General features: G+C 44.5%; 1 protein-coding gene across 1 annotated transcript in view; it reads right to left on the bottom strand.

Annotated features, from left to right (window-relative positions):
- Nucleotides 1-4,368: 4,368 nt before the first annotated feature.
- The window catches only part of LOC309536921 (homeobox protein otx5), a 71,249-nt gene continuing 52,395 nt past the window's right edge, over nt 4,369-23,222 (bottom strand). Inside the window, exons 4-6 of the mRNA XM_082231322.1 lie at nt 17,938-18,188; nt 10,841-10,992; nt 4,369-8,289 (exon numbers count right to left, since the gene is read on the bottom strand). Coding sequence (XP_082087448.1) covers nt 7,666-8,289; nt 10,841-10,992; nt 17,938-18,034 — 873 coding nt within the window. The 5' untranslated portion in view covers nt 18,035-18,188 and the 3' untranslated portion in view covers nt 4,369-7,665. The remainder of the gene's footprint in view (nt 8,290-10,840; nt 10,993-17,937; nt 18,189-23,222) is intronic.

The raw sequence follows: 23,222 nt of genomic DNA, 5'->3' as shown, positions 1-23,222 counted from the left end.
GATATGATAGCCATGTTCAAATATATAAAAGGATGTCACATAGAGGAGGGAGAAAGGTTGTTTTCTGCTGCTCCGGAGAAGCGGACACGGAGCAATGGATCCAAACTACAAGAAAGAAGATTCCACCTAAACATTAGGAAGAACTTCCTGACAGTAAGAGCTGTTCGACAGTGGAATTTGCTGCCAAGGAGTGTGGTGGAGTCTCCTACTTTGGAGGTCTTTAAGCAGAGACTTGACAACCATATGTCAGGAGTGCTCTGGTGGTGTTTCCTGCTTGGCAGGGGGTTGGACTCGATGGCCCTTGTGGTCTCTTCCAACTCTAGGATTCTATGATTCTATGTATGTAGGAATGTGAATAAACTCCTCAATAGCACTTTCAATCCGTTAATGGTAAAGAGCAATGTTTTTAAAGGCTGCGCCTTTTGAATTTCAAGCGGAGATTGATGCTGTAAATGTACAGCTTGAAATGTCAATATCACAGAGAGAGAGAGCCACAAATAGAGAGATTATCTTTTATATCTTTCCTGCCACACACACCCCTGCTTAAAAAACAAGTGCAGGGGGAGGTCAGGGTTGTGTTTGAATTGTATTGCAATTTTGCATGCCAATTTATCATCTCAATCTTTGAGAGGGAGGTTTTTCACAAACAGAAAACGCCGAACAGTTGTGTTCCACAAAACAATTTACTTTGCTCAGCCATAATGACTGAAGCTGTGGACGCCTCCCAGCACCCCTTTGGATTTGGCCATCTGAGGTCAGGGGACAAGCAGAAACAAGAATGGAAAAATGATTAAGAGGAGCCAAATTTCTTTCTGTCTGGCTGCTCTTAAAGGGCCAGGTTATTGGGTGCAATTGGAAAGTAAACAGTTTGAGATTAAAAAGGGTATGTGCTGTTCTCTGCTTTGGCATACTGGACCACTCAGACAGATCTAAAGAAATACTAGATTTCAAATTTTAAAAAATGGGGAATCTGGCATTGTGTAATCCCACCCCGATCCCTAGGTATAACCTGAAACCTGGAGAGAACCTGGGTGACCTTAATTGATTAAGAGTCCAAACATCATCTGGAAACTGCAGTGTCCAGTCAGGCCTTCACAAGATCTTCTTTTTAACCAACCACGATCGGCTGACATTTTAAATTATCTTACACACACACACACACACACACACACACACACATATATATATGGACTGAACTCTTTGTGTTTTACATGCTGCAAGCCGCCTTGATGAATTTTCAAATAATAATGTAATAGCTGCTTGAATTCCACAGAGCTTGCTCCCATCTAAGTGGGCTTAGGTTTGTGGTCTCCTCTTCCAACGCTCCATTTTAAGATTGAGACAATTGCTGCATTTCTCTCCCCCTGTTCCCCCACCCCAATTTCTTGCTTTGTAAAAAAGAAGCTGCCCTCGTCTGGAGTCTTATTGTTCCTTGATTCCAGCATCATCCTGGTTTGCATGTGCGAATAAGGGACAGAGAAACTCTGTTCTTCTGTGACATGCAAACCCAACAGGGCTAACTGCGGACTCATTAAGACAGTTAGGAAAAATAATCTAGGTGCACACTTTAAAACAGCAACATGCAGTGACTGAGATCACAGCATAATTGCTACAGATCTTTTCAACTATTTTGTTTTTAAAGAAAGCAATTCTCTTCGCATGTCAAGTGAGGGAATCATGAAAGGTCACATGGTAATTATTAGCGTTGTTATTGTTACCGTTATTATTAGGATCTTCCCAGAGTCTGCAGATATCATACTACCACTCAAGATTTTATATACGTGTAGAGTTTAAAATTCTATTACTGTTTGTTTTTAATGGTTGTATGTTCCCCGTGGTTCTTATTTTTATCTGTAAGCCGCCTTGAGTCCTGCTAGGCGAGGCATAAAATTATTATTATTATTATTATTATTATGAATAGATGTTTATGGGAGCAAGAAGCCACCAGTACAATACCAACATCTGCACCAGCTTTTTCACTGTATTTTCCTCGGGGCAGAGACCTGTAATTTTGGCCAATGCTCCTCAGTAAAGCACCTCGTGTGCTGATGCTATAGAAGCCCATCATAAAAATAACTCCAAAGATATCAACTCAAAACATGATTTTCACCGGAAATGGTTTGCACGAGGGTTATGAGAAACCGCGACGTCTGTGCAGCTGCTTCCGCCCTACTTTGCAATAGGAGCATTTAGGCCAAGGGGCCGCTTCAGTTGTCCCCGTGGTCCTCCAACAACCTTTCCTGTTTTAAGCCCCGCCTTCCCCACAGCGCACGGTCCCAAGTCCTGTTTAATTAAAGGAGGTTACCCAGGGCGACTCGGCTGGCAGCGCCACCCTGGGCAGCTGTCACCCAGCATCGAAGAACCAATTTGTCATCCTTAGTGGGTCCCATAATCCCTTCTAATTCAGTTACCAATCTGTGCAGTGGGAGGGTGGGGGGGGGTGGAGGGAGGGAGGGCGAGAGCAGCGGCCTTAAGAGGATTGGGGCATTTGCTAAATTAGATAAGCAAAAATAACAAATGGCAAGTGTGCACTGGGGTCGGTTACCAAGTCCGGACGACAGGAAGACTTTCTGGAAAGCTGGGGCATCGCACACCCAGCATTTGAAATTGGAAGCTCGTGTAAAGGGAACCCGGATGGAGAAAGCTGCACCCTCATTTTTCTGGAATGGCCTTTTTTTAAAGAAAAAGAGAGCTGCGTTGACAAAATATAGCTCTGCTGGTGGTGACATTAGTCTCCGTTATTCATTTCAGCCGGCCTTCTTCATAATTGCTGCTGGCACTGCTGCCGGCATCACAGAACACAGAAAATGGGAATTGCTGATGGCACAGAAAAGTATGGATTTCCTACAAAAAAGAGACACAAAACTTTTCGATTCCCAAGTATGCTAAAGCTATCCAGCAGGCATGATCCTATCCAAGAGGCTCTGGCTAATATACAGTGGTACCTCGGGTTACATACGCTTCAGGTTGCATACTCCACTAACCCAGAAATAGCGGCAGCAGCGGGAGGCCCCATTAGCTAAAGTGGTGCTTCAGGTTAAGAACAGTTTCAGGTTAAGAACGGACCTCCAGAATGAATTAAGTACTTAACCCGAGGTACCACTGTACACATAAAATCATAGTTGCAAGGCATCTAGCACAATACAGGAATCTTTTTGCTCAACGTGGGACTCGAATCCATAACCTTGAGATTAATAGTCTTTTAAAAAACCCATTACGTTTTTATGATAGAATGGGAGTTGCCCTTGGTGGCCTATAATTTTTTTTAAAAAAAAAGAATAGGAAGTGGCTTGGATTAAGAAGGCTATTGGGCCGGATCCAGCCCCTGGGCCTTAGTTTGCCTACCCATGATCTGGAGGAACCAAGGCTGGGGACTGACCCCTTTTGTTAGAGATTGTAAGGTGATTTGAAAGAGAGTTGGTTGCTCCGGCAAACAGGTTTGGCAGGTTTCAGATGCTTTAAAAACCCTTTGGATCAGACATAAATTACTGATTGTGTGTGTGCACCATGCGAGGCAAAGCCCCTCTCTCAAGCGACTTTTAAAACTATTGCTTATCTACTCCAGCTACCATCTTTTGCTCCACTGTCAACTTTGGTCAAAACACATTTTGCAGCTTGTAAAAATACAAAACCTGCCAAACCAGACACACAAATCGGAGGTGTGTTTAGACTACCATCAGCCATCCCACTTCCAGAGTGCTTTCAGCTCTCTGGGAAAAACAAAAACCTGCCTCCAGCCTCCAATTCTGCACCAAAATTCTGTGTTCAAAACTGTGTACGCACATAGAGACCTGGGAGGATGCTTCTTTGTCAACGAACATCTCCTTTGGTTCTGTTAAGTCTCATTTTATTGGCTGCCATGAAGGAACGAACAGGTGCTTTTTCTCAGCACAATGCAATGTGGAGTTTGGTTGCGAAGAAATCCCTAGAGATGGAAGCACGCCACTCAAAATCATCAGAATTATCTCCAAAACTGCGCTTTTTTAAAAAAAGGAAAGGTTCTATTTTTGTTCTGCAAACTATTCTGAAATGCATTTAACAAGAAATTCTCCTTTAAGTCCCCCCCCCCCGCTCAATAAATATTAGATGGACAGAAAAATGTATGTGAATATAGACAGGGTAGAATCTATTGACCTAATTTTCTGACATGCCACTTCCAAGCATTTGCAGAAACTGTTTGGTTTTAAATTCTTGTAGGGCTCCTGTCTCCATCCTGGATTCTACCACACTAAATCTTCAATTCTAGCCTGCAGACCCCAGCAATCGCCCTAATTTCGCAGAATTTATTGTTTTAAGTAGCAGCTGAAATCATCAACAACAAAAATCACACAGAGCCACTGTTCCTTTTCACCTATTTTGTTTTTTTTTTTTACATTTTAATATTTTATATTTTTTTAAAACCACCAACAATCTTTTTTTGTTTTGTTTTGGTAACTGTACAGGAAATTGCTCATCACAAACTAAGTAATAAATAGAGAAAACCACTGACAGAACAACTTCCATGGGAATGCTTCTCATCTACAGCAAGAGGATGTTGTCGTTTCTTTTTTTAAAAAAAGAGAAAGAAGAAGGTATTACAGCTAAGAAACCTAGACTAAAAAAATGTTGAATATCATTTACAAAATAGAACTTTCTAAAATTTAAAAACCCATTGCAATTTTTGTTTTTAAGGGAAGCGGAGTAATCATATTATTTACAAATGCTTATTGAACTGTTTAAACACTTTATTTTCCCACCCCACCCCAGATGAAATCAGATGCTGGAAAAGTTAAGCCTCAGCCCACATTTCTCGTCTAGTTAAAATTTATCCTGCGTTAACTATTTCATGTTGTACAGGATATAAAAGATTGAGCACTGAAAGGAATTTTGGTGCTATCCAAAGTACCAAAGGATCCAACAAAATTCACAAAATATACACCCACAGGTCAGTAGTAGATTATTTTTGTTCACATCCAAAAGGTCCCAGATTCAAATCCTGGGTGTCCAGGGATAGGAAAGATTTCAGACTCTCCCAGAAGGCCTAGTTATTAGCCATTTGCCCTGATTAGCAAATCACACACAAAGCTTATGCGGAGCTTTAACTAGGCCTGGTCTTTATCGAACAATTGTTCTGATCTGTTTGTGGGGATGGTTACGAGTCATGGAGCAGAAATCCCGATTTGCTTGCGGGGCTTTTGCATTAAATCATTTTCACCCCTCCAGTGCACTTTCCTAACTACAAAAATAACAATCTGTTTTTGTAAAATGCAGAGATGAGCTAGGATGAGGAAGCAGAGCAGCAGCAACAGCCATTATTATTATTATTATTATTATTAATAATTTACATACCGCTTAATCACAAATGTCTCTAAGCGGTGTACCAAAAAACCCTCGATGAACGTAAAAATCAGAAGTCAGTTAAAACTCTCCTGGAATTTTTATTTTTTAAAAAGTATTTGGGAAGTTCCAACATGGAAGGGGACCTGTCTGACATCAACTGGAAAAAAGTTCCATAAAACTGGGCCATTACATTACAGAACGCATGGCTTTTCCTAGGTTGTCGGGAACAAACTAGGTGAGGTCCTATGAGATTTACGGCAGAGGCACTGCCGTACTTTTAAGCTGTTTGTTTTCTGTTGGTGAATCTGCTACCCACCTCCTTGACTTTATGTTTGGGGAAGTCCCATGAGGCTAGATCTCAGTCTAGCCAGAAAGGGAGATGTCCTTCTCTCTGTGATGGACACGGCATCCCCTTAAGTGAAGCAGGCTCAAGTGTGGATGGAAAGGGAGTCGTTCCCAAGCTTTCTCCACAACCAGAGGGACTAGAAACTTGCCTTTGTGTAAGAGGAGATCCTGGAAACATGGCAGGCAAAACATTACCAAGCACCATCTACATATCTTCCTCTGCTACTCGTATGCAAGCTTTTAAAATATTAATCAGCTGTCACCTGATTAAAGAAATTCTAGACAATGTGTTTTCGTCAACAAATTGATTCGTTGACCAAATTTCAGTAGTTCTGAAGCAAAAAAGCACACTTTGCTTTTTAGGTGATGTTCATGTGTCAGTTGGGTACAACAGTTGGGTAAACTGTTATTATTGTATTATAATTGTTGTTGTTATTGGTTTCTATTCCAATTATTGGTTTGTTGATTGTATAGGATTTTTTAAAAAATGTTTGATTGTTGTGTTTTTATACATGTTTTTATACATGTTGTAAGCCGCCCAGAGTGGCTGGGGAAACCCAGCCAGAGGGGTGGGATATAAATTAAAAAATCATGATTTATTATTATCATCTGAGAAGAGACATTCCCTCTTCCAGTGTGTAAGGGGGGGGGGGAGATGCCTCTTCTAAGATACCCATTGTTCTCTGCAGCTTTTATAATTCATTGAATTAAAAGTATTTTTAAAAAATACTAGAGCACTTTTTTTAGTTTATCAAAAGTTGTTTTTTAAAAAAATATCTATTGAGCTACCTGATTAATTACTTCTGACTAGACATGCATAGGAATGTGAAGTGAGCAATACTGTCTGCAATGGGAGGGTCAGAGGTTAATGAGGAGTCCCAAAAGCAGAAACAGGGGGGGGGGGAAAGGTTTCAGATGCCTGATGTTGGTATACTCTCACCATAAAGCACAGAGCAGGGGGAAAAAGAAGAAACAGAGCCGGCCCTACCATGAGACAGAATGCAGCAGCTGACTCAGGCAGCCAATGCTAAGGGGTGGGGAGTAGATAAAAGCCGCAGGTGTTTTGCGGCTGTCCTGCAGGCAGAGCCTGCCGCTCTCAAGCGCAGGGGAGCCAGTCGCCAGTGTCGAAGCAAGATTTGACTGCCGGTCTGCTTGGCTTTCTGTACGTGGAAATTGGACGAGAGGCACCATCTTCCCCTTTGTCCTCAGGTGGCAAAATGTCTTGAACTGGCTCTGAAAACAACGAAACAATCAAACCCCGCCAAACCAGAGTGCCGGCTTGCTGGTGTCGACTTGAGCAATGCACTACACTTCAGGCAGGAGGGAATGGGCCGAAATAAAACCTCTTGATGCTCAGGGATATGGAGCATGTGCTTAAGTCCATGGTGCTGGAATTGCTCGTTTCCATTAGGAAAAAGGATGGACCAAACTGTGAGCTGATGCTTGCCCCTGTCTCTGCTAACCCAGTTTGTTGTTGTCGTTAAAATTATCATTTGAGAAAGCAACCTGGCTTCTAAAAACGTGGCTCTCTTGAAAACTTTTGCCTCTGCCGTGGCACCTCTAACACGCCCTGTGAAAACTCCGACAACCTCTGATCTTCTGGTGTTGCTTCCAGTCTCGGTCTACTTCCAGGAGAGAGGTTCCAAATGCCACCCCAGTTGTTGCGAGGGTTTCATGAGCTGTCAAGTCACTGAGTCCAGGCCAAGAATCCGAAGGAATGACACGTCCAAGGCCCGGGGCGTGTGAAACGAAGGCTGTACACGAGTTCCTAACATCCGGACGGATCTGCCTCGTTGCCGGATGAGGGCGATTCCGAAAACAGCGCAGAAAAACAAAGCAATGCTACAGTACGTGCAATGCTGGCGAGGAGAAGAACGCCTCCTCTTAAAGAAAGAAGAAGGGGGGAGAGGGGGAAAAGAGAAGCAGCCAGGGGTCTCAATGTCGAGCTTGGACAGAAGAGGTTGTCCCAGGATGCTCTGCAAAGGAAGGATGGAGACTCTTTCACAAGACCTGGAACTTCCAGGAGCTCTGATCTTTGTAATCCAAGCAGTCGGTGGCGTTGAAGTTGAGCTTCCAGGAGGCGGCTTGGTCCTTGTAGTCTAGGCAATCCACAGAGCTGAACCCCAGGCCGGCCGTGCCGTAGCCCTGGCTGGAGAGGGAGGCCGGCGACTGGCTCAGGTGGCTGCCCATGGTTGGGGTGGTGATGGGGCTCAGCGCGGCCCCCGGCGCGGAGAGCTGCGGGTGCATGGGAGACAGGTAGGAGCTGCAGTCGAGGCCGCTGAAGTAGGAGGTAGAACCGGCGTAGGTCTGTGTGTAGCCGGGAGCCTGCGTGTAAGTCATGGGGTAGGCAGTGGAGCGCTGCATGCAAGGGGTTGTGGAGGAGGAAAGGGGGTCCGGGATCGGGGAGATGGAGGCCGGGCTCCAGATGGAGACAGTGGCGCTTGCGCTGGAGCTGGGCGTCACCGTGGTGCCAGCCGGCGGAGGGCTGTACTGCCCGTTGGTGCTGGTCTCAGAGCTGGTCTCCCGGGCCGGAGAGGTCTTCTTCTTGGCAGGCCGGGCTTTAGCTTGTCCGCTGCTCTGCTGCTGCTGCTGGCGGCACTTGGCTCGGCGGTTCTTGAACCACACCTGCGGGGAGGGAAGGCAAGAAAGGATGAGCTGGGGGGGGGGACCAAAAGTAAGGGTCGGCGTTTCCCCGGGAACCATTTCAACGGAACACGAGGCGGAGGATTCAGAAGTTCATAGGAGGAGCCCGAGCTGGTAACATTGGAGAAGTTTATAAACGCGAGAAAGGGTTCCAGGAAATTGGGTGTGGGGAGTTTGTTTTTGGCCTTGTTTTTGCTGGCACTGTTGGGGCTGATGGGAGTTGTCGTTTGGCAACATCCGGAGGGCCAAATGTCAACACCTTTGGCACATCCTGTCTGTGTTTCAATTTAATAATAATAATAATAATAATAATAATAATAATAATAATAATAATAATAAATTTATACCCCCCGGGCTCAGGGTGGCTAACACCAGTAAAATTACAACAGAAACATAATGGGGGGGAACAAAACAAACAAAAATCCCAATTTAAAATACAGGTTAAAATGCAATTTAAAAAGCAGCCTCATTTTAAAAGTAGCCCATAAATCAAAACCATAAGGGGAGGGAAACATAAGGGTCAAACCAAAGGCCAGGCAGAACAGCTGTCTTGCAGGCCCTGTGGAAAGGCGTCAAGTCCCACAGGGCCCTAGTCTATTGCGACAGAGCGTTCCACCAAGTCGGGGCCAGTACTGAAAAGGCCCTGGCCCTAGCTGAGACCAATCTAACCACTTCCAAAATGTTGTCATTTGTGAACCTTAAGGTCCTCCGCGGGGCATACCAGGAGAGGCCGTCCCGTAGGTACATGGGTCCTAGGCTCCTCTGCTATAACAGGAAGTTTCCTGCAACCCAATAATGGGTTTTTATAATATAGGGCTGCCGGGTGTCTGGAATTTCCCAATTTTGGGGAGATTTTGCAGGAGAAAAAGCTCATCAACTTTTGTGTCCGGATTTTTCCCACTTCTTGAAACATGGCAACCCTATGCTATAAGACGGCTGCTTCAACCTTCCATCCCCACTCCCTGACTTGGGATAATGCGCAGGCACCTATGTGAATGGAGCATGTTAAAGCAAACTAGGATGGGAGTTTGCTCTTGGCCTCCATTTTCTTTGCAAAGTACCTGTGAACTGCTACAAGGAAAGATGGCAGCCAGGATACAAATATGGCCAGACTGTGGCAGAGATTTGAGTGCAGTGTGCCTCGGCAGAAAGGGAGGTCTCAGAGGCTTAGTGGCCTATTGTGGGATGGCCTCCTGAGGGAGAGATGCCTAATAGGATGTGACAGGAACAATGTGTGCTCCCACCAGAGGGCACTCTACATGCACACAAAACCACACACCGACGCCTAAAAATCATGGGATCAAAAAAAAAATTTAAAAAATAAAAAGAAAAGAAAAGAAAGAAAGAAGAAGAAGAAGAAAAATCATGGGACCTTTTTGAACACATCCACACCACACACTGAAAGCACTCTCACTTTAAGAGTCATGTCTTCTCCCAAAGAACCATGGGAACTGTAGTTTAAGGCGCCTTGGACCAACACCCCCAACAAACTACAGTTCCCAGGATTCTTTGCACAGACAGCCCATGATGCTTTTGATAGAGTGAGTGTTTTAAATGAATAGCTCAGTCGGTACAGCAGGAGACTCTTAATCTCAGGGCTGTGGGTTCAAGATTTCTGCATTGAAGGGGGTTGGACTATATGACTTCCAATTCTACGATTCTATGAAATGCATGGGGTTGAATCCTTGTAGCTGCACTCGGGGTAGACCTATTGAAATGGAACATGGCCATTCATGCCAATAGGTCTACTCTGAGTGTATATGAGGACCTCTGCCTCCAATGAGCACTCAGGTTTCTTTTTAGAAACCACTCCAGCTTTCCAATTCGTAGCGATTAATATTCTTGCAGCTACCATGGAATACAATAATATTTCTCTCGCATTTTTGGTATGCCTGGGCCTAATATCCCCAGGAGGAAAGCCTCCAGGTTTTTTTAATGAAGGATACCTTGATCATTAAAGGGACACGGGTGGTGCTGTGGGTTAAACCACAGAGCCTAGGACTTGCCGATCGGAAGGTCGGTGGTTCGAATCCCCGCGACGGGGTGAGCTCCTGTTGCTCAGTCCCTGCTCCTGCCCACCTAGCAGTTCGAAAGCACGTCAAAGTGCAAGTAGATAAATAGGTACCGCTCCAGCAGGAAGGTAAACGGTGTTTCCGTGTGCTGCTCTGGTTCGCCAGAAGCGGGTCAGTCATGCTGGCCGCATGACCCAGAAGCTGTACGCCGGCTCCCTCGGCCAATAAAGCGAGATGAGCGCCACAACCCCAGAGTCGTTCGCGACTGGACCTAATGGTCAGGGGTCCCTTTATCCTTTATCATTATTTTGAGCTCATTATAAATTACATCCCAAAATTCCTTTATTTTCTTACAGGTCCCCTTTGGCCACCCGTAATGCTGGCACATAAGTGCAGCTGAGAGCATGTGCGCACTGCCAGGGTGTTCAGAAAGCAAGACACCTCGCTCCCGGTTCGAGTCTCCCGGCCCCTGTGCCTGTCTCGGCCTGCTGCCCTTCGCCCCCTCCCCAGCGGAGCCCCACCTGAACTCTGGATTCAGGAAGATTGATCTTCAGAGCCACTTCCTCGCGCATGAAGATGTCTGGGTAGCGGGTCTTGGCGAAGAGAGCCTCCAAGATATCCAGCTGGGCTCGCGTGAAGGTCGTGCGCTCGCGCCTCTGTTTCCGCGGGGTGGCTAAAAAAATAAGAGGAGAGATCTGGATTCAGGGAAAGTTACATATCTCATCATGTGACCCTCTTCATACATGTGGGTCGGTTCAGTTCATTCTCTGCATTTAAAGAACAACAGCCAGAATGTTACAGTGGTACCTCGGGTTAAGTACTTAATTAGTTCCGAAGGTCTGTACTTAACCTGAAACTGTTCTTAACCTGAAGCACCAGTTTAGCTAATGGGGCCTCCTGCTGCCGCCGCACCCCCGAAGCACAATTTCTGTTCTCATCCTGAAGCAAAGTTCTTAACCTGAAGCACTATTTCTGGGTTAGCGGAGTCTGTAATCTGAAGCGTATGTAACCTGAAGTGTATGTAACCTGAGGTACCACTGTATTTTAAAAAATAACAGCAATAACCACAACGACGATAAGATGCACAACTCTATGTGCCTTTAAACTGATTTGTAAAAATGTTACATGGAAAAAATACGAGAGACATTACACATATTTCTGTAAAACAAAAAAATCTTATAATAATAATAATAATAATAATAATAATAATAATAATAATAATAAACCTCTATGTGCCTTTGACAGTGCTCTGGAGGCTGCAGCTGGTACAGATTGTGGCTGCTAAGTTCTGGAGAAGCACCGGAAACTAGCAGCATATCTTGCACGTCGTAAAAGAGCCACGCTTGGCTGTCTGTTTGCTATCAGGCCCAATTTAAGGTGCTGGGTTTTTAAAGGAAGGCCTCTACCATTATTTGCCAGCCTGCACCTTAAGCTCTGCAAGGCATGCCCTGCTTGTAGATCTTAAGGCGCAACTCAGAGCAGGGCCTCCCTTGTTATGGCACCCTGTCTGTGGAACTTCCTCCCACTGGAGGTACGGTTGTCTCCAATGCTAGCAGTCTTTCGGTATCCTTCGTGCCTAGGGAGTTGGCTGATTTATAGGACCAATGTCTCTGCTTCATGACAGCTCTTTTTAAGAATACTTTTATTTGTGCCTTTTCAGTAGCAAATACTCATAAAACTGTCCAACTCAAAAGAGCCCTCTGTTCCCCCTTCCTCCTACCCATTCATTCCATGTGTTTATAGCATTCACATAGAGGTAAGTTATTTAAGGTTATAGAACTACAGAAGGGACCCCGCGAGTCATCTAGCCCAACCCGCTGAAATTCAGGGATCTTTTGCCCAAGCCCACGACCCTGAGATTAAGAGCCTTGTGTTCTACCAACTGAACTCTCCAAGAAGCTATAAAAATATCAATTTCTAAACGCAAACTTTAATTTTTAAATGTAAACGTTACTTCACTGGAACACAAAACCCCACATCATCTCACCCGATACAGCAAATTTGCTGCCATTGTGGGAGTTCCAAGCGAGAGACTTCCAGCTTCTTTTTCAAGGGACAAGTATTGAACCTTAGCTCTTTCTCTATACAAAGCATGCAGAGTGGTGGGTCTGGGAGAATGTCTAGAAGATATCTTCTGAGCCCACAGAGGAACTTCCCTTTGGAAAAGAGCTAATTGTTCTGTTCCTAGTGTCACCCCATAGATCAACTGAGGAATGGTTACAACAAGCCAGTGTTCAGAGGAGGGGCTGAAGCTGAGAGATGGTGGAAGAAGAAATTTTAACTTGGCAGCTCCCAAACTTAGCCAGTCCACTAAAAGGGCCTGGGAAAACAACAACTACAACTACAACAACCTATTTATTTATACCCTGTCCATCTGGCTGGGTTTCCCCAGCCACTCTGGGCGGCTTCCAACAAAAAATTAAAATACAATAATTGTGTATTTTCCCAGAGGGATTGTGTGTGTTTGTGTAATTGCAACAGACTAACTGGGCTCTCCCTCTGGAGTGTGTGTGTGTGTGTGTGTGTGTGTGTGTATTACTGTATATATATAAAACACCCACTGCAATTTAGTGGAGAATATGTTATTCTCTTGTGAATAGTTAACCCGCCAGAACTGCAATGAAATCCTAGCTTCCTGGGACTCTGAGAAGCCCTAGTCTCACACACTACCAACCCAGCCTTTCTCAACCTGGGATCGCCAGATGTTGTTGGACTACAACTCCCATTATCTCTAGCCAGCAGGTCAGGGATGATGGGAGTTGTAGTCCAATAACATCTGGAAATGTTGGGAAAGGCTGCTCTAACCACCACACCACCCTGACTCCAAGGAGCTGAAGAATCTCCCTCTCCCCCCATTTTATCTAGATGGGTGGAGTATATTATTATTATTATTATCATCATCCTCAAAGCCACCATGTGCTTGGGGTGACAGGCAGTGAGTGGCCTAAAGTTAGCCAGGGAGCCTGGTGGCTCAGGGGGGTCTTTGAAGTGGGGTCTCCCCAGTCCTGGTCAAGCACTATAACCACTACACCACACTGCCTCTCTTCAGGGAAATCCTGCCGGCCATTGCAGGATCTTCTGACTGAGGAATTCCTCCTGAGGAGCATCTAAGCCACTTTCCCTCCACCGCCTTTCCCAACACCGAGTCCCCAGAGGTTGCTGCATCCCAAATCCTACCACCCCTGACTGTAGGTCATTCTGGCTGGGGATGAGGGGAGGCCAGCAACAGCTGGAGACCCCAGGCTGAGAAGGGAGGCTGCAGGGATTTCCAGCAACTGGGCAGCTCAAAAGCACCACGTTGCCAAACTGGAAGAAAGAGCTGGGCTTCTTCTCAGGGATACTTTGCACTTATTTGGGAAGCTTTTAATGTTTGATGTATTACAGTATTTTAATATTTTTTGGGAAGCCACCCAGAGTGGCTGGGGAATCCCAGCCAGATGGGCGGGGTATAAATAAATTATTATTATTATTATTATTATTATTATTATTATTATTATTATTATTATTGTTGTTGTTGTTGTTGTTGTTGTTGTTGTTGTTGTTATTTAGAAGTAGTTTATTATAAAGCTATTGTGACATTTCATACTGGATCAGATGGTTACTATTAATGTTTTATTATAATTCTTATGTGTGTTGGAAGCCGCCCAGAGTGGCTGAGGCAACCCAGCCAGATGGGCGAAGTAATATAATAATAGTAATAATAATAATAATTACTGTAGCACAGTAGGTCTTGCTGTTAACTATTTGAGCCCACCCAGGGACAAATGTGGGCAGGGGGTTGGACTAGATGACTCTGGGGGTCCCTTCCACTTCTACAATTCTCCGATTCTGTACACAGCAACTGGCTTGCACGAAAGCCCCACCAGCAGTTGCTGAGAGAAACAGCCAGCGAAGGGCATCCCATAATAAGCTGCTTGGAGGTGGTTGGGTTGGTTGTTGTTTTTTAAAAAAAGCAATGTATACATTTTGAAAATAAATAAATTAAATACCAAGGTGGGGAGAGAAGGTGGAAAGCCACTATTACTACTACTACTACTACTATTATTATTATTATTATTATTATTATTATTATTATTATTATTATTTTATGTGCCACACATCTGACTGGGTTGTCCCAGCCACTCTGGGCGGCTCCCAACAGAATATTAAAAACACAATAAAATACCAAACATTAACAACTTCCCTATACGGGGCTGCCTTCGGATTGGTCTACCTTGAGTAGCTGGACGTCATCCTGTATATTTCCCATGATGCCTTTACCATGACAAGTGGTCACCTGACTTGACAGCTCCCTTTCACCCAAGCTAAGCTTATTTGGGGTAGAGATTTTCAGCGGCCACCTCCGAAATCACAAAATGCTGTTATCTCTTGCTATCTCTTATCTTGATTAGATCTAGTTGTTCTCCCTCTTATCACTTCATTCCCCCTGATGAGATAAAGCTGTTTGCTTCACATGGAAACCACCGATTCCCAAACTTAACGCCTTTTCTTTCTTTTTAACCCAAAGTGATATTGGTTGCCAAGGAAGCGGATGACCCAATGAAAGACCCTTTGCAGTCTTTGGATGGGGAAATGGCAGCCCTCTGGGTTCTTCGCAGAATTTGTAAGAGCTGGAAGGGACCCAAAGGTCATCTAGATCTCAACCCTTGTTGTACTCCAACTCCCATCAGCCATGGCCAGTGAAGATGGGACTTATAGTCCAACAACATCTGGAGAGCCACAGGCCCCCACCCCTCCCAATCCCAGTGTCTATTGAGAAGAAGGGATGTAAAATACAATCAAATTGAATAGCTGATCATCCCATTTTCAGCTGGGCAGATGTGGCCTTGGGTACTCAAAGCCTATGGCTTTACATCTCAGATTCTCAGTAAATCCGTTAGGTGGCCTGGGGCAAATATGGAAATGAACCTCCCAGGGTTGTGAATACACCTGACTTTCATTTAAATTACTCTGGCCCAATCGCGTTCTAAATCTGGCCTGTGGACAGTCCGGGAATCAGAGTGTTTTTACATGAGTAGAATGTGTTCTTTTAAGAATGATGATAATAATAATAATAATAATAATAATAATAATAATAATAATCTATTATTTATACCCTGTCCATCTGGCTGGGTTTCCCCAGCCACTCTGGGCGACTTCCAACAGAACACTGCATCTCTGGGTTATTTGTGGGGCATAGGAATTCGTTCATTCCCCCCCAAAAAAATATAGTCCGCCCCCCCACAAGGTCTGAGGGACCCACGGCTGAAAAAGGTTGCTGACCCCTGCCCTAGAAAAAGGCTGCCAGTCAGTGTAGGGCAGTACTGACCTCTGACCTAGATCAGGGGTCAGCAACCTAAGGCCTGGGGGCCGGATCTGGCCCAATCGCCTTCTCAATCCAGCCCGCAGACGGTCCGGGAATCAGCATGTTTTTACATGAGTAGAATGTGTCCTTTTATTTAAAACGCATCTCTGGTTTAATTGTGGGGCCTGCCTGGTGCTTTTACATGAGTAGAATGTGTGCTTTTATTTAAAATGCATCTCTGGGTTATTTGTGGGGCATAGGAATTTGTTCATATATTTTTTTCATAATATAGTCCGCCCCCCCCACATGGTCTGAGGGATGGTGGAATGGCCCCTGGCTGAAAAAGGTTGCTGACCACTAACCTAGATGGACCCCAATGGATGTTCTCCTCCTCCACCACCCCTCCCTATAGTAAGATATTGTCTAGTTTCCCCCTGCTCAGATCCCCTTGCAAGCAATTTAATTCTCAAGATGAGCAGGGTATTTCCCCCCCTCCTGGCACAGGCATATAATTACTGCAGGAATTTTTTCCTCCGCATAGAAGACTGTACCAAATTGGTTCCTGCCCATTGTGATCACTAGCGTGTCTGGATGAATTGGATTGTTTAAAGGGATCTCTTCCTAGGGATTCCCCCCTGCTCTTCTTTCTATTGGTCCAGGTCACCCCTCACCCCCATGGAGGAAAGGCAGGACATAAAAGGAAACAGGAGGATAAATTTCTGTTTTCAAAAAGGGCCATGGAGCAATTTTCTACCTAGAAGAGGCTTGGTCAACGGACTCAAAAAAAGAATATGGACTCTCCACTAATTTAAAACAATATTAAAAGCTAGTTAGGGATGCATTAAAATCTAATGATCATTAGATATAACCCTGCCTGCTTCTTTCTTCGCAATTATATAAGTTTTTTAAAAGCTGCCCAGCCTACTGGAAGCAGGTCACATGACAGAAATGATGGTCTAGCTTTATTTAGGAAGGTTTCCTCCACCTGGAAACAGTCTGGGATAAAAAAATTATTGTGACATTAACTAGGCAATGTTGCTATGAAGTTTAGCGTCTATAACACTAAAAACAATTATGTCCTGCTATTAGTTGCTTAAGATTCTTAACCTGCTCCAGAACACCTGAACTAGGCAGGGGAGCAGGGAGTTGTTGACTTAGGGGTTGCCCTTAAGTTTAAATTATTTCAACGTCCAAAAATGCACTTTTGGGTAATCCACAAGGAATCTGTGAACATCCAGTGGTTTGCTTGGGGTTTGTTTGCTTGGGGGGCGTGGACAGCAAACTAGGATCCAGATAACATGACGGCTTTTATAAGAGCACCCTGAGAACTTTGAATGAAGGGCAGTATTATTATTATTATTATTATTATTATTATTATTATTATTATTATTATTATTATTATTGACTTTACTTTGGCTGAATCCTGCCCATTGTGATCACAAATATGTCTGCATGAACTGGCTCATTTAAATGGATCTCTTTCTAGGGAACCTTTGGAACTTGTAAACCACATGATAGGTTTAAAAAATAATATGTAGCGGCTGCTACATATCAAAATCAAAATCTCAAATACTATATATATATATATATATATATATATATATATATATATATATATATCCAATTGATGCCTCAACAAACTGGAATGCAGAAGTTTTTCAACACATTTTCAACAAAATCTGCCCTGGTGGTGGGAAGGCAATTTATGGCATCTATGAATGCAAAAAAAAAAAAAACTGGAAATACCATCTCAAAACTGGTGATGTTTTTGAAAACATTTTTCATTCATTTAATTTATCATGGTCTCAGTACCTGAATATGAACCTCCAAAACTATTTTTATATTTAATTGTAAAATAGGTATGTGTGTGTGTGTGTGTGTGTGTACACCCACACTAACACACACACATACTTATTTTAAAATATACTTATTTTACAATTAAATATAAAAATAGTATTTATATTTATATTTATATATAAAAACTGGGGGCATTTCATCTTTAAACACATGCAATTTGATAAATAGTAGAGTAAGAACATTTATCACGATCCACAATAATATAATTCAATATTTGCACATTCGGTTTGTTTTGATCCCCAAACCAAACAGGAAGCAGTTTCTGTTCTCTTTTTTTCCACATTTGGCCAACTTCCTGAATTCTCCCTCGCTACCCGATAACCCACTGGTTTCAATTCATAGAAAAAAAGAAAAACCCAGTTACGTCTCTCCATCCTTTGCCTACCAAGAACCAACCCAGTGATGCCCATCGCCCAAGTTTCCTCCAAAACTGAAAACTGACCAAAAAAAGGGGGGGAATCTTGCAAATCCACTTACTGGGGTACCCGACGGCCGAATGTAGCAAGTCCATGCCTGGCCCAGCCAAGGTGAGGCCGTTGACTGCATAATGTGGTTGCTTGATGTAGGACATCATGCTCAGAAGGTTGGAGTCCCCAAAGATCTCGCTGGGGAGAGAGGTCTTCTGCTGGTGGTGGTGGTAGTGCCCCTTCGCTCTTGCTTCTGGCTGGCTGGCTGGAAGCCTCCTAAGTCACCCTGGTCCTCCACTCAGCACCCAAGGGCAGCTGGAACTGAGGCCAGGAGGCAAAGACAGACAAGACCAGGAGTTTAGTGGCCGCCTCCCCAAGGAGGGAGAGGTGGGGAGGAGAGAGAGGTTGACCAATGGCAAGCGAGAGAAGACACCACACCTTTCTGGTGTCCTTCTGGGCTAACCCTCCAGAGGTGGTCCATGCAAGGAGGACTTTCCTACAAAGCCTAGAACCTCACTGGCAGCCGAATAAATAAATAAACTACTTTGGATATGGGATGGGGTGCCTTTTTCTTCCCCACTCTGTATACTGCCTACTTCCCCCACCCCCTTTTTAATTTGAATTGCACATTACCATACAGTCAGTAATGATACAGAGAAAGCTGGAGGGTTTTTTGTGTGTGGGGGGGGGAAGATTGGGATTTTAGCAACTCAAAAGGGGGGTGTAATGGGTACCAATAGGCTATCAGGCCCATTCTTTTGAGGGTCTATTATTACCTAAATGAGCAGGTTAAGTCAACACATTAAGGACTCACAGTGGTGCCTGGGGTTTTTGGAGGGGGGAAGGATTCTGGAGGCAGGGAAGGATTCTGCACACCTCTTGTAGAAGTTTGGCCTCTCGAACCCAATGCTTTGCAACATACAGCAGTTCTGTTGCTTCCCTCCTCCTGAGAATAGTTTCCCCCCTCAAACTTCTGAGGGGGGCTTTTTGTTTGTTTGTTTGTTTGTTTGTTTGTTTGTTTCAAAAAAGGAAGCGTACAATTCTAAGGGAACTGAGTGTAAACATATACAAAACATTGTGCGGTGTAGCGGCTGAATGAATCTGAAAGTCACGAGTTCAAATCCTACCTTCGCCTCATTTCATCCACTCCCCTGCCCAGTCCACTACAGCATGGTGATAATCCTTCAGGATTATTGTAAATATGACATACACACACACACACACACACACACACACAGAGAGAGAGAGAGAGAGAGAGAGAGAGAAATATACGGTGCCATGTATATGCTAACTATTGTTATACTAATTTACCTGTCAATTTAAATTTGGGATGAAACTCTTAGCCTTCTTAATCTAGTGTGTATATGTATATTCTCCTTGTTTGTGGAATGTTCTCCACAGGGAAACTCGCTGGCACCTTCATTAAATATGTTTAGGAGGCAGGCGAAGTTTCCCTATAACCAGGCCTTTGGCTGAGTGACACACTATGGCCTTTTAAATGTGCTGGGAGGGGGGTATTTTCTCTTGGTTTTGCTTTATTATGTATTCTGCGTTCTCATTTTGTATGTTTATGCCGTGAACCGCCCTGTGGTCTTCAGACGAAAGGCAGGCACCCCAATTTTTGAAAATAATATTTAGGACTTGGTTAGGACTCACGAGGGCGCAGCATGAGGACTCAGCTGCGCCACAAGTAAGGATGAGCATGTGCAGAGTGCCTTTTGCTCTCACCGCATGGTAGCCCAGCACAACAGACCCTACAACCCTGAAATCAGGGAGCAAAATGAAATTGCAAGCAATTCCACATTTCTCAACGTTGAGAACAAGATAGAACAGTGCAACAAAACAACGGGCCTAATTCTTTGAAATTCTACCAACCCTCCATCAACATCCTTCTGAATTTTTCGGCTCTGGTAAAGCCAGTTTGGGGACCAGGCTTTATCTCTCTAGACTAGATAATGTTTCGTGGTATTCCCTCTCTCTGCCATTAAGAAACCTGAGGCGTGGTTTGGCGGTGGCAGAATTTGCCAACTGCACTTTAACATCGCTTGTTTTGCTTAACCGTCATGGTTTTATGAGAAGCGGGCCTGTAAATTGTGAATGGATTAAATGAGGTTTCCAAGGACAGATGCTGAGCAGGAATGGGTTGCAACAAGACAAAGAAAACAAACTTCTCTGCCAAGGTGGGAGAGAAGCTGCAGTTTTTCATTTCGGTTTTTCTGTCTTCCAAAGGATACAGAGGAGAGCATATGACGTGTGCAGGTTCCGTGTGCTGAGGAAAGCCTGGCGCATTTGAAAATGTGACAGAAACTGCCCTAAATCTGGGTTACCTTGTAGTAAAGAGCTATCTCTGGCTGGTAAAAAGGGAGAGGGAAGTAGACACTGAAGCCACACGGAATCAGGAGGTCTGCTTCTCAGCCTGAAGGCGGTAAGCCAGTCATGGACTTTCTAGCCTCGAGTTCTTCGGTGACTGTTGATATTTCCACTACTGCATGGCTTTTCTCCCAGCCCTTCCTGGAGTTGCCACAGACTAAAGCTAAGGCCTTCGGTACTCAAAGCAGACAAACAATGGGCCTAGAGCATTTTCCCAAAAAAGGATGCCTCTATCCAGGAAAAGGGACGCGGGTGGCGCTGTGGGTTAAACCACAGAGCCTAGGACTTGCCGATCAGAAGGTTGGCAGTTCGAATCTCTGCGACGGGGTGAGCTCCCGTTGCTCGGTCCCTGCTCCTGCCCACCTAGCAGTTCGAAAGCATGTCAAAGTGCAAGTAGATAAATAGGTACCGCTCCGGCGGGAAGGTAAACGGCGTTTCAGTTCACTGCTCTGGTTCGTCAGAAGCAGCTTAGTCATGCTGGCCACATGACCCAGAAGTTGTACGCCGGCTCCCTCGGCCAGTAAAGCGAGATGAGCGCCGCAACCCCAGAGTCGGTCATGACTGGACCTAATGGTCAGGGGTCCCTTTACCTTTATCCAGACATGGCTAGGAAAGCCACATTGTCCCCAAAGAACAGGGCAGATGGCCCAACAGAGCATCCTCCCCATTCACTGGTCTCTATTTTTGCAGTCCTTATCCTAGAGAAGGACTCACTTCAACAGGAGGAAAAGGGAGAAGGATCTCAGCAAAGGCGGGAGGAGGCGCCACGAAAGATGCTATCGAAGGCCTATATGGGTACCACTGTCTCACTGCCGAAATTAACAGAAGAGGCAGCAGACACGCCAGGCGTTTAAAGCAAATCCCTCACTAATAAGAACCCCGGGAACTGTGGTTTGTTAAGGGTGCTGTATCTCTGCCAGGGTAAACTACTATTCCCAGAATTTGGGATGCTTGTGTATGCAGCCAGAATCCCTGGCTGCCCGTGAAATCCTAAACTGGGTGGCTAGATATCCCCTTAGCTGAAAAACCCGCTGGTGCCAAGTGAGTAGCAAGAGTGCCCAGTTGCAGAGCCGAGAGACCCAGGTTCAAGTCACGGTTTCAATGGGCAGGCGGAAGTAGCGTTGAGGGCATCGCTCTTGGTCGTTCATAGCTTCCTGCATTTGCAAAACAGGGATAGCTGGGAACCTGGAATACCACTCTCAGTGTGAGAAGGGAAATAACAGACATAATAAAAGTCCGGCGCCCTGATCTTGCAGCAGCTAAGGAGATGCCTCTGAGAAAGCCTTATTTCCCATGATTTTAGCTCCGTTGGTAGAGCGTGAAACTCCTAATCTCAGGGTTGTGGGTTCGAGTCCCACACTGGGCAAAAGATTCCTGCATTGCAGGGGGTTGGACTAGATGACCCTCGTGGATCCCTTTCTACGTTCCTTTGCCTAATCCTCTTTTAAAACCATTCAGGTTGTCGGCCATCGCTGGCTGCTTCCTGTGGAAGGCAGTTCCGCAGTTTAGCTACGTGTTGCGTGAAGAACTACAGCTTTTATAATTTCCTTTCTCCTTCTGCTTTTAACATAGCGAATCAGAAAGACGGACAGAAGGCAGGAGGGGGAATCGAGGAAGTTCAAAATCTCATTGGCATCAGCAGAAGTCTGGTCTGCAACTGGATCCACAGAGGTTTAGGTGCAACCTAGATTTTTCTGGGATGCATTTCCGGAATTGGGAAAAATAGCTATGGGACACACGCAGTACTGGGGGAGATACAGCGAAGAGAACCATTTCTCTGTCCCACCAGAAGACTCCCCCTCCCCAGGCTTCCTTTGTTCCTAAATCCATCAGGGAATCAATCACTAATGATAATGGGTTTGGAAGATGCTAACAGTCTTCTTCTCTCTTTTGTTTGGCTAGCTCTCCCGCTGCTTTTTCCTTTTCCCCACCTTAACCGCATCCCTCCAGCTTTAGATTTCCAACTCCAGAGGCAAACAATGAAGAGGTTATAGAAAAGGGAGCCCACCGCCCTTATCTCTGTTCTATCCTGTTTTCCTTAAAACCAATTCGTGGCCCATGAACCTATTGTTCAAATCACGAACCCGTTATGTTGCAGGCGTTGCTGCAAATCTATTTATTGCAAACATAAACGTGAGGAGACTTGGCCTATTTATTGCCACCATTTATTATTCCTATGGTCCTTATTTGTAAAAAACCCTATAAAGTTATTCAAAGAAGAAGAAGAAGGGGTAGAACAAGCAGCTCTCAAATCTATAGCAAGGCAAAGTCAAATGGCAAGTTTGCAGAGAATTCCCTCACACACAGTTATTTGTCCCTGCAAATAGCTTCCCTTCCAATTAAGAGGTGTGGGTTGACCTTGTAAACAAAGAAAGGAACTGAATGGTGACACACACACACACAACTACACACCTACACAAAAAGTGACAGACAGGCAGTTATATGGTTTTCAACACCTTAGATAAGATATCTAGAGAAGGAAGACTAAAGATAGTTTGGGGGCAAAACGTGTTTTCCTATCTGATCAGAGGCTTTCACTTAAAGAGGAAAAAAAATTTCTAAATTTTGACAGTCAAGAAGATGCTATAAGTCATGTTACCTCATGACTTATCAACACCCCAACTGCCTTTTCTGCACTAGAATGAAACTGGTCTACATCTATTACTATTGTTTTAATTATTATTTTTAAATTTTCTGTGCCGCTCTTCATTCGAAGATCGCAGGACGGTTTACCGTATAAAAACACAAAAATACATGCCATAGTGACAAACAATAACACCTCTCCATGGTTATTCTTCACCATCATTTCTTAAATTTCTCCAGTTATTATTCTCCGGTTTTTGAAATCTACGCCAAATAATTTCCCCGGGGGAATTTAAACAGCTAGAAACAGGTGTAAATTTATTGGTTGCAAAGCACATACCCAGATAATAATAATAATAATATAATAATTTTTTATTTATACCCCGGCCAGAGCTGGGCTCA

This window comes from Podarcis vaucheri (genome assembly GCF_965113315.1).
Source record: "Podarcis vaucheri genome assembly, chromosome: 7".
NCBI classification, from domain to species: Eukaryota; Metazoa; Chordata; class Lepidosauria; order Squamata; family Lacertidae; genus Podarcis; species Podarcis vaucheri.
This window is presented reverse-complemented; position numbering and strand designations above follow the sequence as displayed.